This window comes from Fringilla coelebs (assembly GCF_963513975.1).
Source record: "Fringilla coelebs genome assembly, chromosome: 3".
Classification (NCBI taxonomy): domain Eukaryota; kingdom Metazoa; phylum Chordata; class Aves; order Passeriformes; family Fringillidae; genus Fringilla; species Fringilla coelebs.
This window is the reverse complement of record NC_140030.1, coordinates 30,863,409-30,881,394: the sequence shown is the minus strand read 5'-3', so window position 1 is coordinate 30,881,394 and position 17,986 is coordinate 30,863,409. Positions and strand designations below refer to the sequence as shown.

The 17,986-nt window shown below is 41.5% G+C and overlaps 1 protein-coding gene across 5 annotated transcripts in view; it reads right to left on the bottom strand.

The window, feature by feature from the left end:
* Positions 1-17,325, bottom strand: part of KCNQ5 (potassium voltage-gated channel subfamily Q member 5) — a gene marked incomplete at both ends in the record, with an annotated part of 274,706 nt that extends 257,381 nt beyond the window's left edge. For 4 of the 5 annotated variants that reach the window (XM_084203203.1, XM_084203206.1, XM_084203204.1 and 1 more), the window contains one exon: positions 16,967-17,322. In XM_084203203.1, the coding sequence (XP_084059329.1) occupies positions 16,967-17,322 (356 nt within the window). Of the gene's footprint in view, positions 1-16,966 lie in introns of all 5 variants that reach the window. The other variant, XM_084203207.1, reaches the window with a different exon arrangement.
* Positions 17,326-17,986: the final 661 nt, after the last annotated feature.

Here is a 17,986-nt window from a genome sequence, read left to right as displayed (position 1 = left end):
GATTTTTAGCAGGCTGGTCATGCAAACCAGACTACATAAACTACAGAAACAAAACTCATTTTCAACAGCAATGTCCCAAGACAAGGCTACAGAAAACAGAAATTTGTGGAATTTAATGACCATGCTGGTTCTACATAATTGCTCCAAGGTTATACAGGACACTGACATTTCCAGGAATGTCCATCCAGCATATTTCATATTTCAAATTCATAATTACTTAAATAAAAAAAAAATTAAAAAGAAGACAAGAAGAAAAAAGAAGCAGCAGAATCTCATAATTATGAAGCTCATCAGAGCAAATACAATCATAATTCAAAGTTAAATGGCACTAATTTTTTTTTCCAAACAATTTTTAAACCCTCCCTTGTATTTCTGCATTTTGTGTGCCTGGAAAGTTGCACAAAACATGTTGCTTCAGGGCTGCACCTAATTATATTGGGCATCCAGAAATAGGTGCATCTGACTCAGAATTTCTGCATGCCTTGCCAACCAATCAAACCATAGGAAATGCAAACTATGCTTAAATTAAGCAATAAAACACTGCAAGTTGCAAGTTGTAACATATTAGCATACACCACACTGCAAGGAAGAACTCCACAACAGGAAAGAGATTCAAAGTATATTTGTACACAGTCCTGCTGAGAGTATCTCCACAACTGTGACTTTACACAACTTGAGTCACACAGCCAACTGTTCCACACTGAATATTACAGAACAGGACTAAACATCAAATGAGGGTAAGTGCTCTAAAGCAGTGATACCTTTAATTACCTTTTTAAACCTTTATAAATGCAAGGGTTTTTCATTTGATGATCATACCTCTTTGTAGACAATCTTCCAGATAGATATAATTTCTTTAGTGACAAACATAGAACTGGTACAAAACCAGACTCAAGCAGCAGATCATGCTGACAATTTGTCATTTTACCTTATGGTAAAATGATGAGATCAGACACTGCATTTTGCAGTGGTCCAGGGCAGGTGGGCAATGGGCCAAAGAAATGACCACAAACACCTCATGCTTGTCCGGGACTGCACTCAGAAACATCTCAAAGACAGCAGGTGCAGCTGAGCTGTTTCATTTTACTCTTTCACAATACTATGCAGGCAAGTTAAGTAAATCAACTGGACCAAATACAGTCCCAGAGATTTCAAAAGAAAATATATTTCATCATGAGAATGTTACAGTACTTATTTTCATGCCTCAAGGGTGTTATTAATAATTAGCAATTTACACAAAGTTGCTAGAAAATGCACAAAAAAACCCAATAGATTAATCCTCAGATATTTTCAACTTAAAAGCTAAAAATCAATGCTAACTATTAGAGAATGGTCTGAGAACTATAAAGCAATTTCAGTAATTGATAACCACTGCATTCACAGGCAACAATATCAGCAATTAAAGGATAGACCAGTAGGTGATCCATGCCAATTTTGAGAACTTTCCACCAACAGCTGCTGTTCCATAGCAGTCCAGTCATTTGACTAACTTGTAAGGTCATTTTCTAAATGGGAAGTGATAAGTCTTAAGTTGGAGTTGCAAGGAGTTCTCTTAGTTGACAGCTATGTGCCAAGCAATGTGGCAATAAATTCCAAGCAACGGGACAACTTAACATCAACAGGATTATATTGATACACGTGGGGTTTTAGATTGATACTATAAAGAACAGTTTTCATCTATGTTCATTATGGAGCAAACTCTGCTATTAAACACTGCTTTGCACAAAGGCTGCAAACATAACATACAATCAGCTATCAAACTAAAATACATTTAAGAGCTATTTGAACAATTGAAGCATTTCCTATTCATTTTACATTAGAAAGATATCCAGATCTCCATGCCTGCAAAAGAACAATCATTTTCAGAAATGAATAAAACTGTATGTAACAAAATAGGTTATTTTGTACCATATCATTTTCCAAACTCTGGTTACTTTTTGCAGCAGTATTTCAATGGCTACTTTTCAAGACAAAGTATTTTGCCACTTACAGCCTCTGTTACTCATTGCAAATGATTAAAGTAAAAATGTAAAAACACTGTCTTCAGCAAACTGTGATACATTGCAGCTGCAGTGATTTACCATATAATACACCACTGCACAAGCAGTCACTCCTGAGGAATGAGATGACATAGGGTTGATAGAAACCTGCACAATTTTTAAAAAAATTACACAGCACTCTTACAAAATTCAAGAATAAGAAGATAAAGCATCCTATTACTTTACAGGCATTTTGCTTGAGTAAGAGCTTCTGGATTGAGCCTGGAATTAACGGCTAGTAAACAGCTTTAGGATTTGGCCTGCCGTTTGTACCTGCTTAAGTCTTCTTTATCCAAAACTACTAGAGCTTGACTCAACAAAATATAAATCATGTTCTCTGCTTTCATTAATGTAGACAGCACTCTACGTCAGCGCTTTTATATATACATATATCTATTTATAAATAACTACATGCTTGAATGCATCAGAGAGTTTTCAGAAAGCTAAAGGAGTGTGAGGTAAGTGCCAGGATGGTGCTGAAATTCCAAAGGAAATAAACCATGGTGCTAAAAGCCGCGCTCTTTTCACCCTCAGCAACATCTACAGGGTCCTGTTACAAACATGACTATTAGTAAGCCTTTAGGTTCCAGTTCCTTCGTCCTCTGAGGGACAACTAGAGTTAATCAGAGAGCACAGAGGTAAGAAAAGATCATAAGTCCCTTAGGAAATCTACTGGGCACAAGTAAAAGAAGAAAAAAATGAACTGGCAGAGTAGCTAAAAAGCCACTCAAATTGAAGTCTTATGTCTTAATTTTGAGTGGTATATTAGAAAATACCTATTATATTACTCAAAAAAGAAAAATAATCTTTTTTTCACCTTTCCATTGGAAAAAGAATTTAGAAACACTTCAGACTCAAAAGCTTGATATGACTCTCCATATGAAAAGAAAAAAAATCCAGTGGGTTTTGTTGGGGTTTTTTTTTGTTTTGTTTTGTTGGTTTTTTTGTGATTTCAGTTTTCTTTTTTCCCCTCAGGATACAAGACCTGGCAGTCTTACTTGCTGTGTCTGTGGGGAAGACAAAGGTTTGTTTTAATAAACATGTATTGAATGATTCAATGCAGACCTGAAACAGCAAGCACAATGGACTCAGCCTATCTAGACACCTACCTGCCTTGATATATATATATATATATATATCAATTTTAAACACCTGTCATCCAAAGGTTAGTTTGTAAGAGAGAAAAACTATTTAAGACACTTAGCTGCAAAGATCTGGATTGCTGCTTCATCCAAGGTCATGAGCAAAAATACTCTTTTTCACTCCTGTTTTTGAAGAATTTGCACATAATTTATACACAGTTTTAGAGGTTTGGTAGAATGTCCCAGAAGACACAGTGATGATATCACAGCAGTATGACCACTTGAAATTAATTAAACTATCTGAAGAGCATTAAGTCCATCCTTATTCCATACTAGAGACTGCAAAAGTATATATATGTAGAAGTACGTTTTGGGACAAGCAGCTTCCTAAAAACACACCTGGAAATGAACAAACTACTCCAGTTCACGTGTGTCTTTCTCAAAGATTGTCAAGCCCTAGGATTTTGACAGCAACTTGTTTCAAAAAACCCATGAGATTGATTTCAGTATGTTTTTCCATGTTATCCCATTGACTGTTTTCCCTGTATTCTTACCAGTCTCTACCAGCAACTTAATTTGGCAGTTGTTTTAGCTCCCAGCCTCACAGAAAATTGTAAAGCAAGGTGTATCTTTAGCACTGTTAATTCATCTGCATCCTAGTTTCCCTGCTACATGCTGAGAAGCTGTGTTGCCATTCTGCTTGCTCTTCCACCAGTCATCCATTTCTCTAACTCAGTACCTTCAGACAAAGACAAATAATACAGGAATGAGACTCTCATCAACCATGTGATAATTAATCTTCCTAAATTGTTAAACAATGAAATTCCTAGCTCATGCAACAGTTCAGCATCTGCCAAAATAAGTGTCACTTTCAAAAAGTGATGGGAAAATAACACATTATAGGCTTAGTTACAGTTTTACTGAGGTTGGGTTTAGTTGCAGTAAGTTAGAAGTGCACTCTAGTTTACTGTCAAGTAGTTTATTGGCATATGAAAAGCACCTGTATCATGTGCTGCTGAGGGTGTCAGACCCAGCAAAAAGGAACAGTTCCATTTGTTGTTTCCTTCCACTTAATGAATCATGCAAAGCTGACTTTCTGGTTTGCTATTCACTTATAAATATATTTTTAGAAATTAACTAGCCAGATACTTTCTACAGCTATTGAAAGTGAAGACAAGTAACTTTCTCCTCAGGCAAGCAGGGAGCAGTAAGAGGAGCAAGGGTTGTACAGCCACAGGGATGAGTACACAGAACACACTGCTGAGTCCAGACAGAAGAAGATTGCAAGAACTGAAATATTAAGAGTTTTAATAATTTGAGCTGTGGTGACAGACAGGTCATACCTCTGAGATATTAGCTCAACAGAGATTATGTTATTAATTATAAAGGTCCATCTCAACAATGATGACTGGGTTATCATGCTGCATAAAAGACAGTGACAACTGCTGTCTGCAGTAATTTAGAAAAATGAAGGATTATTTAAATGCTTGGATTATTTAATCATGAACTTGTATATTCTGCATTTGTTACATGAAAGAAATTTGCAGATCAGTAAATGACATCCTCCAGAACTGTACCTCTATGTGCCACCATTTTCACAAGGTGTCCTAACAATTTTCCAGTGTTCTTCATTAATTACTGTTTTTAATCAAATTAACATGCTAATTTTTGGAGCATCTAACCAGCAATTCCCAGGGCTAGACTGCAAGACAACAATTCTATTCTCTTGCCAGAAAACAGTACGAACTGTATGCGCAGTGATTTGTTGCCACCACCTGCACACCCTCTAGAGGTAGGGAAGGCAGCCCTCAGCTGGAAATTAATCCACAGATCCATACTTGGAACAGCATAACCTGCCAAGGTCACATATCCATTACAGTATGCCTCACGTTTAAAGACAAGGCCGAAAGACAAAACTTTATTACTGAACCTTCTCAAAATACTGACCACAGTGGGGTCGTAAGGCATGACTGGGATACACGCTGGACTGGGATGAAGGCAGTCACTGGTTTACTGCAGGATGCCAAATATAGACTGGGAGATGAATGGGCCTCTCTAATATACTGAGCCCATTTCCAAATCCAAAATACACTTCAGATCTCTCGATCAGTCAAGAGATCTCTCTTCTGCAAATTGCTTCCAAATCTTTACAACTGTTCACATTTTCAGCCTGGATCATTGTAATTTAAGTCTTACTTCATAGAGATTTTATACTTCAGACAGAGAAGAACACAATTTTGTCATGGATTAATAACCTTGAAAAACACTATCATAAAAATACCATCATATGATTTCATAAAATCATATTTCTTAAATAAATGAGCGCTCTGCTAGTAAACTTCATCTTTCAGGTAGAGATCATATCTGAAATGTCACTGTTTTATCTTATCTGAGTTTTCAGTCACTATCCATTATAGTATTTAACTCCTAAAGTTTGTGATAAAGGCAAGCCAAAAAAATGCCATGACCTTTCATTGTGGTGAGATAATTTACAGATAGGGGCATATCAAAAATCCTGGAGAGCAAAATCATACAAAGGACTTTTCCAAGTAAATACTTTCCTCCTGACACTTACTGGTGTGGTATTGTGCTCAGTTCAGTACAGTTACTTCAGCTTCATCTTTCCCATTCATGAACATCAGCAATAACAACATTTAATCTAATATTAATATACTTTTAGATGTCTTTTATATTTCACGTGTATTATTAACTCAGTTATGGTTGCAAGGAAAAATTCCCTTGACAAGAGTAAGACTGACAGAATCCCTTTCTGCAGAAAAAGTCCCTGAGGACTGCATTTCTCACCAGGTTCCTGAATTCCAGAGGGTATTTCAGATGCATCTCCCCAGATTTTCCTCCAAGTGTAGATGTAGCCATGCTGGAGGTTATACATTGGACTGCATCTTGTTGTCCAGCTGCAGCCCTTCCCATGAAATGACCTGTAAGAGCAGCTAAAAAGTGACCTCAGCTCCAGCAGAGTGGACCCAAATGGGAATAAACCAGCTGAGGCTCAGCTTCAGCAAGATTTACATGAATATTTACCAAAAGAAAAGCAATAAGGAACACAATCAGGTAGTGAACAAAACTTTCATGTCGTGATATTTCCTCAGATCTGCATACAGGGTCAGGACCTCAATGGAAGAAAAATGTAAAGGTGAATACCATGTTTCATTTGCATATAAATCCAGTAAAGTGACTCATACTATCACTTCAGCTTTCTTTCTACAGAAAACAGCTAAAAGGAGGGAAGAAATATTAAAAACATATTATTAATAAAAGACAAGCATATTTCTAAACTGAAAGTAATACATAATATCAGTCAAGTACTGTTACAGTCAAGTAGACATTCATAAATTCTCCCTTCCCTCAATGACTGTGTTCCCACCTAGATAACTTCTTCTGCCTCTGCAGTGCCACAAATGCTCTCACCAAAACTCTACCCATGTAATATCTCCAAAGAGCAAAATCTCATGCAGAGTGCCCACATATAGGATGGGAGCATTGAAGATTTCAGATTAGTCCTACCTCTCTCCACTTGAGAAGAATTTCTCAAGTGAAACTAAAGAAGCTTTAAAAATCTCTGTAATTCAGATGACTTTCTGCCATCATTCATGAAGGAAAGATGGAGCATATATCACTGTTCAGTTTGATGGTTTCTAGTAATTACTCTGTAAATACCTAAATCTATTAATAACACCACTAAAAAGTATGCCTATAAGAATTTTCAGGATGAAAGTCAAAATTCCTTCCAAGAGTATTTGTAACTCAGGACCATCATCTGTCTCATCATTGCCAACAATAACCTCTCAGCTCCAACACCCCACTCAGCAAACAAATTATTTGCAAAGACAAATCACAAGTTTAGTCAGCAGTTTTCAGGAAGGATAACTCCCTCCCAGACAATCTCTATTTTCCAAGCTTAAGGGGAAAGAAATACGTCTGCTTGAGCAAATTGTATAAAATTATTTAAAAATTCACAACACCCCCAGACGTTAGCAAAGCTGGTTGTCTTTTATTCTGAATTCTGCCTGAAGTGTAATGGAACCTCCCTGAAGAAGAAACATTATATTAACATTTCTACTAAGTGTGGCCAAAGGCACAAGAAAGGCCTCTTGAAGCGAGGTGGGGGTTGGTCTCTTCTTCCTAGTAACAAGCAATAGGGCAAGAGGAAGAGGCCTCAAGATGTACCAGGGGAGGTTTAGATTGGATGTTAGGAAAAATTTCTTCACAGAAAGGATTGTCAAGCATTGGAACAGGCTGCTCAGGGAAGTAATTCACTTCCCATCCCCAGAGGCATTTCAAAGACCTGTGGTAGATAAGTGGTGGATTTAGCAGTGTCAGATTTATGGTTGGACTCCATCATCTCAAAGACCTTTCCCAACCTGAATGATTCTGTGATTTGATGCTTCTAAATTCTCAGAACTACATTCAGAGGGACAGGTCTAAGAAAAACCCTCCCACTGCCAGCATAAGCTCTTCCTTCTTCCCTCCCTGTTGCACAGACACCTGCAAGCAGCTCGTTCACACACGGGTTTGCGTTTCCTGCCTTCTGTGCAGATCCCTCTGCACAGAGCTGCAAAGAGCAAGACTGCTCCTTCCTGTGGCAATGATTCTTCTGGTACATGTGAACAAACCTGACTCTACAGATAGATATCAACTGTAGAGAGATGTAAACAGAAAAAGAGACTTCTTTCCTCCTAATGAATTTAGAGACTTCTCCTGACGTCAGAGCCAGCATAACTTCCTTGGATGCAAAAGAGTTTTTCAAGCTGATGAATTCGCTGTGTGATTTTTCTGGAAACATGGAAATTTCATTTTCTTCAGTGCTGGGCTACCTGATGGGAAGAGGACATCACCTGCTCACCAGCCTGGCAGTAGTGTGGATATCATGCCAGCCTCATCAAGCCAGCTTCAACTAGCCATCACCGGTCATCTCTCCTGTGACAGGGCAGTTTCACTGTTAAAAAGATGCACTTACAGAGACTTTTCTCACAGAGAGAGTGGCCTATGTTTTGTAACTCACTGCCAAGGATCAGTGGCCCTCCATCTCCACCACCTACGGAAATGCATCCAAAGCACTATTTCATCTTAATTTTCACACAAAATACCTCTCAAGTATGTCAAGACTCTCATCCAAAGGCCCAACATTAACTTTTAAGTGCACTCCTCTCACGAGAGTTTCAAAGGGAAAGATTTGGTTTACTTCTAAATACCATGGGTATGGATGAGCTTAGGCCACATAAAGCAATTTAACTTAATGTCCTAGGAGAAGTTAGATCCTGTTTCTGACTGAATGACCTCAAGAGTGTATGCAAGTGTTCTAATCTATGACACAAGTGAAATAGGATTTGAATGTGTTCAGTAGCATTTTTTTTCTCAAAGCATAAAGTTATTCTCTTGGTTCGATCTCATTTGACTCCTGGCACCAGCCTGTTCCTTCTATATGGTATCAGGTATGACTGCAATAAAAGAATTAAAATTCTACAGAAATCGCAAAAGGCATTAATGTGTTTGCTTGGTCAAACTATGGAGTCTCAAAGCAAGAAGGAAGCCAAGACAAACAGGAATATATTGCTTAAATCAAGATGTGGGCAGGTACTGAACTTCCTTTCTTCATTATTTCTAATCAGTTTAAGAGCATGATTCATTTGTTAAACTTCATTCTGTACAAGTGGGAAGAAAAAAGTGAATTATCCATTGAATGCACAATAGAATAATGAAAGGAAGCTGCAGGTACTTCATGCTTTTGAAAATTATTCACTCTTCAAGAAAATGCTTAGAGACATATTTATGTCCATCTCTGTTAAGGAAAACACACACATTTATGTTTGAAGATTTTCTTGGATGAAGTCCAAACAGAAAATTTCAGATATGCCTGGCTGGAGGACTGTGTCCACCTCTGCATCACTGGACCAGACTATACATATTAAGAAATAATCACACAGTCTTTCAAGCAGAAGACACTGTCTGAGACTACACTTCAGTGCCCCAAATGATGAACGTTTTGCTGAGCTTCCTGTAACGCAATTACACTGCAACTCAGATAGCTATCACAAGATAAATCTAATGCTCAACAGAAAATTGAAAATATTTCTTGATTAGGTGCAGCTGCCCTATAGGACAGCCTTTGAACTTTTAATTAATATCTTTAAAGGAAGGGGGGTTTTGCACACGAAAGGGCAACTCCTTAAAATTATTTTGCAATTGATAAACTGAACAGTTCAAGAATTTTCTACCTTAACTGACCTGTGGTGGCAATCCCTTGGGTAATCTACATCTGCTCTCTTACAGGAAATCTACAATTTACAACAAGAAATAAAAAATCTTGCAGAGAAAACAAGGATAAAAAAGAATTGCAAGTTCCCCCAAACTCAGCACATTTTATATATCACAGGTTTACAAGTGACTCTTAATGCACCAGCATTAACTTAAAAACCAAAAATGCATGCTGTATTAATGGTTTGAGAAATGGTATGAGTGCTAATGTTAATGAGAAAAAGCAACATTTATTGTGAAATAAAAACATCTGCCTCAGTAGGAATAACATAGTAAATTATGTCTGCTATGTATACATGTTAAAGACTTTTTTTTAGATAGTATTATTCATGCTTTCTACTCCATCTTTTCTACCTGAGAGCAGAAGACTCTATTTTGCTTCAGTTAAAATCAGTTGCAAACTTCATTAATTTTCACCTCTTGTATTAATGAAAATATGAGCCATATAAGAATACTAAACACTTGGCAACTAAGTTTTACCTTTGAATTTTTAAGAAATAACTACCTTACCATAGTGAGATTTATTTGCATTGTCAGCAGTTTACATTGTCTAGGAATAAAAGGTTTTCCTTCTATAGATCTTCTCCATAAAAAGAAGATTAATAAAGTAACAAATCATGTGCTTTTCTTTCCCACTGAAACAATTATGAAAAATTTAACTGCATTTTTATGAGTATTTTTAAGTATATTAATTATTCATGCTTATTCTTATGAATAGGAAAATCACTATCATTAATTGAATAATCATAGGTATTCCATTTGATGCTACAATTATTTGAAATTATTGGGAAATATTAGTTCAATTGTACTTTCATCCAATTCAGGTGACTAATTAAGTTACAATCAACAGTAAAACAGGGTGAATAGCTATTCCAAATATATAGTCAAACTTGGAGCATGCAAAGAGCACCAACTCTGAATAGATGTCATGACTTTTTTTGATTTAAAAAGCTGATCAACAGAGAAACTTTAAAAAGTATCCAGTGAAGAAAGGTGTCTAGATCATTAAGATATTGTACAGGGCCTACTTTGAAAATCTGTCACATAAATACTCTCTCACAGGCAATTAAAATCTTTATAAATTCTTCCTTTAATTCACTAAAACCACTTCTCCTTTGAGAACACATATTTAATGCCATACTAGAAATTCATATACCATCTCTTAGAATAAATCTGTAATTTTGTGCAGGTTCTTTCATCACATGAGACCATGGAAAGTTTCCCAAGAGTCCCCACATCCTACAAGACACTCAATAAAAAGACAAGAAATGCCTCTTCAAAGACTGGCACACCAAGAAAAATAGATCTGAGATAGGAGTCTCATCCCTACATATAATGCTCATTGCATGGGTTTTGTGAAAGGAGAAAAAAATTACAGCAAAAAGATAATTATAAAAAAACCTCTTAACTCATATTTTGCTTTAACAGGAGGAAGATTCTGCTTGCAAAGGTTTTAGATTAATTTGAAACTCCAATACTAACCTACTATCCACCTTCCTTAACACAATTCCTTATCTCATTTAAGAAATAAACCTTATGACAAATAGAAGAAAGTCCACATGTGTGAACTTTCCCTGATCCAAGTCTTGGTGACTTTTTCTCAAAGCAAGTGTTTTGCAGTCTTCTTTACAGAAAGCTGTGGATCTATTTTGATTTTTATAGAAAATTAGTCACTTCCCCTGGATCACCATTCTTGAGTCAGATAGTAAGACCAGTACAAATGAGAAAATTTAATAGATCAAGCCTCAAAAAATAAATGTGAAACAGGATTTTACTAAGGTAAGCATAAACATTCCTGGTACTTATCTATGGAAAATCCCGAGGTGGAAAATAACTCTCCAACAACAACAACAACAAACAACAACAACAACCCACAACTACAAAAAAAAATAAACAACCCACTCCCCCCCAAAAAAAGAACAACAACAAAAAATAATCAACATAAAACAAGCAAAAATAGAAGCTGGATGTTATTTAGTGCCCATGACAGGGATCCAGGAGAGGTCTGCTGTCCATGAACAACACCAGGAAAGAAGAGGAATGAAGCATGGCTGAGCATTTAATCTTCTCTACCAATCACAAAGAAGAGAACAAAGGTTTTAAAGATTGTGCCATCTCCACTGCTCTGGTCAATACACAACGACTGAGGCAGAACAAGAAAATAGTGGATGCAACCATAAACACCTGTGAGCACAGCTAAGGGAAAAGCAGGTATCTGCCCCTGGTGTAGAACAATCCCAGGTATCCTTTCAGGCTGGGAACCCACTGTTTGGGGGCAGGCCCAGCAAAAAGGGCATTCCTGTGGACACAGCAGGTTGAGCAAGGCAACAGCATGCTTTTATCAGAAATAAGGCAAGCAGCAAGCAACTGCATTAGAAGACTGGGACTGGCAGGCTGAAGAAGTTTTCCTCTCTACTCAGCATGGCCTCACACACTAGGGCAGTCAGTTGTGATCCTTCCCAGCTGAACAGGGATGTGAAGAAGACAGGGGAGATGCAGGAGAGCAGCCAGGATACCCAGGAGCCTTGAGCTTTTGTCTTGGAGCAGTTGATGGAGCAGCTGAGCATGTTTGGTCTGAGAGAAGGGGGATCTAACAGGCGAGCCAGTAGCAGCCTACACCTGCTTGAAGGTAAATCAAAATGATAAAGAAGACAAAATCTTCTCAGCAGTGACAGAACAAATATAAAGGGATAATGACATAAATTGCCACTTGGGAGGTTCAGGGTGGCGCTTCCATTCTTCCAACTCCATGTCAAACCCCTCTTTTTTCAACAGGCAGGTGTTGCAGATCTGCAGGTTACTCAGCAAAGTGGTGGGATTTTCATCCAGGGAAGTTTAGGACTTGTCTAGACAAAGCCATCCCACACAACTGGGAAGAGTGTATCTCCCAGCTGGACTGGGTAACTTCCTAAGGTTCCTTCAAAACAATGTGTAGGTGAGAAATATGCACATGTATAGAATCACAGAGTGCTTCAAATGCAGTAAATCACTGCTGATTTATACTGAAGGGCATCTAAATATCCACTTTAACTCATTGTATCTGAAAGAAAGTGCCTACTAAGGTTTGTGTGCTACAGTTAAAGAGTTTTAAATTTGTATCTCCTCAGTAGCTAATAAGATTTGATTTGCTACATATTTATGTCGTCAACACTGTTATTTGTTAATTGTAAATATCACATTGATATTTGTGTTTACAAACATATAGAAATATATTGTTACCCTAACAGCACCAGATCCTGATTCTGAAATGGTCTCTGAAAAGATGAAGGCTGTAGAGTTACCCATAAAGCACCTGGAACTAGTTCATTAGTTGCCAGAAGATGGAAAAAAGAAAAAGATAAAATCATTTCTCCTACTTCCAATAGCATGAGAACAAGCAAGTCCTTTGGGTGTTGCACATGACTGGTTTTCTAATCAGAATATGGAGCTCCATTATTATACCAAGGGTACGGTGTGATGCAGCTCTGTTAGATCACAGGCAAAGACCTGCTGGTCAATAGCCATCCTGATCATTACTGGGCTATATCCTTTCCAGCAGATCTGGGAGGCTAAAATAGCTAGTTAAATCTTTGATGACATAATTACATTTTTCCAGAAATAATTTTTCACTCTTTTTTTCCATCAATAACACAAAAGACAAGAATAATACCATTCAGGCTCTTGCAATTCACCTAACTCTGCATCTTTTCTTCTGCACTGGCCAATGAGGGATGTCCATGAAAACCTATCAATACAGGCCATGCAATGTGCTACCATCCTTGTGCACACATACAGATATGTAATTTGGAATTCAGAAGCTTCCAGAGCAAAAGTTGGTAGTTTTGTAAAGAGAAGGACATCCCCACAACAGATGTCAAAGACTTCTGCATGGAATACATTACAAAGAAGTCTGTAAGAAACAGAAACTTTATTATTCCTGAAATAAATCCAACATGTTAAATTAGGAAACTTATGCAACTAATTATATCCTACCAGTATAAACAGTATCAAAGAGCAGTATTTTTTTTCTGAACATCTCATGCCATCTCATTTTCAGAATGTCAGTTAAGAACAAAAATAATGCAAAGCCCTTATGATAACTGAAGATGAAACCCAGAGTTAAATTTGCAACAAATCTGGAATTCCCCTTTGATCATTCTAAGGCAATGGCTGTACATTTTTATCACACCAAACAAGCCATAATAAACTGCAGCAGCAATAACAGAAAGAAACCCTGTGACATTCCAAGACAATGCTTTTGAAAAGTTACAATATCACAGTCTTTTAATGTAAGCATATGTGTTAAATATGCACATGGCTCCACGTGTAGGTGATGTGGTGTGGCATAAAGTGGTATCTGAAAAGAAGGTTTTCAAAAATTTGCAGGAAAGATCTTAAATTTTAATAGGAGTTTCAATGTAAAGAACTACTGAGGTGCACAAGAAAGGATTCAAGAAACATGTCATTTATGGCTCTGCTCCCCAGCACAACTTTACTGATATCAAAGGCCTTTGCTCAAGAGTAACTTCTTCCCCTAGCTGCAGAAGTTTGCAAAATAGTTGTCTTTTCTAGAAGCTGGCAGGTTTGTATTTACAAATAAACTAACCAATTGACTTCTGAATGTAGGTCACAACACTCATTCCTTAGGTGGCTGGCCTATTTTTATCTTATTTGAAAGGGCAAGAACAAAAAGGAAGAGCTAACTGGGCATACTTCTCAGCTCTGAAGTGTTTTGCCCTATGGGAGTGATACATTAAAATATCACCGATATCACCGCAGGAATGATTTCTTATTTGTAACAAATCTTCAATTCCCCAGTTCTTATTTAAAAAACAAGCACGCAAATCTAAACTGCCAGATCAAAGCCTTTAGAACCAAAACTCTATAACCACCCTTGCATATCAGAGTGAGGTTTCAGGAGACCAATGATCTACTGAAAAGGTCTCACCCCAGATAGCCCATTTCTGTAACAGAAATAGTACAGAGCTATAACGGGCTCCGCTGCAGTCAAGAATAGCTTAGCAGGGCTAGAAGCAGACATCTCCTCCATGTACTTTGTAATGTCTTTGCAACTCTAAGCTACTCGTCTCAAGACTTCTTTTTTCAAATAGCTGTGGCTCTTTTGTTATGTTTTGGTTTTTAATTCTGTAAGAAAGTCTGTTTTCAGAGATGCAACTATATTCCATCAAGTGGTTGGAAAAAAATGAGCCTGGAATACTATAAATATTATCCTATTATCTGACTGTGATTAAATCAGAATTATACAAATACATTAAAATAATTTGTAGACTGTGGCATTGCTGGCAATAAGGATGGCTGTCAAGCTGAAACCCAATGGAACTTCAAATGCACCTTAAACACTGTATCAGTGACAGATACTTCAAGGTAATAATATTTCTAGGTGTCTTATACTACAGTAATGTTTCAAGCTCTTTCACACAGATCTGTTCAGATAAAAGATGTAATGCTGGCATTACATTTGCCAAAATTGCCATTTGCAATTAAAAATTAAAACTGGCACTCTTTCTTTGCAGGCAATTATCTAAACGCAGCTGGCAATCTTCCTTGTTTACAGCGCTGCTGTGTCATGACTACACTCCGTTTGGAAATTTACCACCTTTTTTTTTCTTTTTTTTTTTCTTTTTTATTTTTTTAAGGTTTAAACTTCTCAGCTGTATTTCCAACTCAAACTTTTCTGGCTTTAAAGATTTCTATCACGAACTCAAACAAAAAGGTCCAAAACTATAATTTGCATATTTTGTATGGCAACTTCAGGCACTGACATAAAATGATTCCTAGTACGTATTTTGGTGGTTGCTGCAACACTAATTTACATCCATCTAGGCCACAGGAAAACACCTGTAAGGACCCAGACAGCAAAATGTACCAAATAAATGCCCTCCAAGAAGAACATTTTGGGTGTAAGAGTTGATTTTCAGAGAAAAACAGAAATAGTGGGATCCTCTAAGTGGACAAAAATCTTTTTACTGAATAATATATGACATATATATTTCTACTACCTGCTTTCTATAGTAATTGTCATCTACTAAATGAATCTATCCACGAAATATCTTATTAATCAGACTGCCATGTTTTTGGCACCTTTTTACTCACAACAGCTGCTATTAAAGTAAGATTTGAGGGTTCCCCTACTTCTGGGAGAAGAGCACTATTTATGCTGTCAAACAGCTTTTAGGGAACAGTTGCTTTTTTAGCCAAGATGCTGCAGCCCCTAGCTTGATTTCCATGACTATCATGCAACAAATACAGTTACTTACAGCATATCAGTTAAATATTCTGATTCGTTTATGATGTGTTTCCAATAGTCAGACATAACAATAAATTGTATTATATCCCCAATACAGTAATGCTTAACTTCCTTCCTCTGTAATTGATCACGTTTTCACCCCTAAATATGATCCACTGTCACGACTCCTTGACAGACTTTGCCGCATGTTTTGCTCAGCCATCGAAAAGGATTTTGAGTAGGGCCTTTCCCCCGAATACTACCAAAACCCATAAAAACAGATGTTTTCTAAAGAACTGAGGAGCATGGCTGACCCCAAGGATACTGCAAGCAGCGACAGCCACGGGTCCCCTCGCACAGGTGTCCCGAGCAAGCCTTTTGAAGTTAAAGCAGCACAAGTTTCGCAGCGCGGTGACGGTATCGCTCTCCACTGAGCGATGGGACGGAACGTAAATTTCCGTCACGGGCTTTTTCAGGATGAGTGCGACAGGAACCGTCACTTGCTAAGATCAAAGCTAAGCAGCGGCAGGCACCGGCGGAAAAGCCGCCGGCGCGGCGGCCGCTCGCTGCGCCCTGCCCGCGGCAGGTGGCCGCACCTGAGGCGCAGCATCCCGCGGCGCCGCGCACCCGCGGCGAGCACCCGCACCCGTGGGAAGGCGCCGTCACCCGCACTCCCTGCGAGGCGGGGACCAGGCGCGCCCGGAAAACACTCTGGAGGCAGAACCGAGCGCTGCGGCTCCGCGGCGGTAACTTTTCAAACCGCGCAGCGCCCGGTGTCCGCTCGGCAGGATAGGAGCCGCGGGTACCGCCGGCATGCTCACGGCGCTCCGCCATCGCGGGGAGCACCCGGCAGCCGCCGGCACCCCTCGCTCCGTCTAATCTCGAGGCCGGCGTGCGGCATCAGCGGGAACGCCGCGCAGTGTCCCCCGGCGCAAACTGGCTGCCTCGGGCGCCCGGGAGACCAGAGAGCATGTGCTCCCCGCCGTGCTCCCCACCGGTTCTCTGCCGGTGAACCGAGCTTTTCCCTCATCACCTCCCACCTAGGGCTGCGCGGGATTTCCCGCTGCCCGCGGAGAGCCACGCCGCAGGTGGCGGCGGCTCCCGCGCCTCCGCTGACTCTTCGGGGCACTTTCGGCGCGACTCGCGGGGTACCCGTCCTCCCCGCGTCCCGGCAGGAGTGATGCCCGGGGACCGGAGGGGCAGGCGGGGAGGTACGAGCCGCGCCGTGCGGCGCGACGCTGCTCAGGACAGGTGTGGGCAGTAGCCCGCGGAACGAAGGGGAGGGGTCGGGACAGGACAGGACGCGACGGGACGGGAGGAGAGGGGAGCGGGTCGGTACTCACACGAAGGCGTGATAGACGAAGGCCCATCCGCGGGGCCGCTCCAGCACGTTGTACAGGTAGTTCTGCAGGCGGCGGTACTTGGCGTTCCTGCGGCAGCTCGGTCCGCTGCTGTAAGACAGCGGCTTCCCCAGCAGGCTCATGCGGGCGCCGTGCTTCCCGCGGCGGCCCTCCCGCAGCCCGGCGGGGGCGGCCGCGCCGCCGGTGCCCAGGAGCAGCAGGCCGTCGCCGCGGGCCGCTGAGCTCGTCAGCGCCCTGCCCCGGCCCGACTCCACATCCTTCATGCCAGCTGCCGCGCCACTCTTCACCCAGAGCCCCGCGGAGCCGCCCTCCTCCCCGCCGCCGTGGTTGCGGGGCATGGCATCACCCCGGGCGCCGGAGCGGGCGCCGGGGCCGCGGCGGAGCAGGGCGCGGGCGGCGGCGGCCAGGCACCCCGCGGCAGCAGCCCGCAAGAGGCAGCGGGGGCCGAGGGTCTCCGGGCGGCGCCCGCGGGGCGCGGGGGCGCGGGCCACTTTGGGCGCCCGGCGCGGCGGGCCGGCCTGCGGCAGCTTCGCGGGGGCCCCGGCGAGGGAGCGGGCGCCCCCCGGGGCGCGCTCTCCTCCCGGGCGGCGGGGCCCCGCCGCCGGTCCCCGCAGCGCCGCCCGGCGTGGCTCCGCGGCCCGGGACGGGGAGGAGGGAGGGAGGGCAGCTCCTCGCGACTCCGGCGGAGAGGCCGCGGCTCGGCGGTGCCCGTCGCCGCCCGCTCCCTCGCTGCCTCCCGCGTCGTTTGGCTCGGCCGGGCCGGACAAGCTGTTGCTCTCGCTCCGAGCGGCGGAGAAAGTCGGCGAGGCGGGCGGGCCGGTGGGGGCAGGCGGGGGCCGCGGCGCCGGGAGCCTTCGCGTCCCGGGGCGCGAGCGGCAGAGGCAGCGGCGGTGCCCGCGGTGAGGAGGGCGGCGAGCGGCTGGCGGGACGCGGCGCCCGCGTTCTACGCGCGCTCCCGGGAAATGTCCATGTAAGTCCGAGAAAGTAACAAAACTGCCGTAA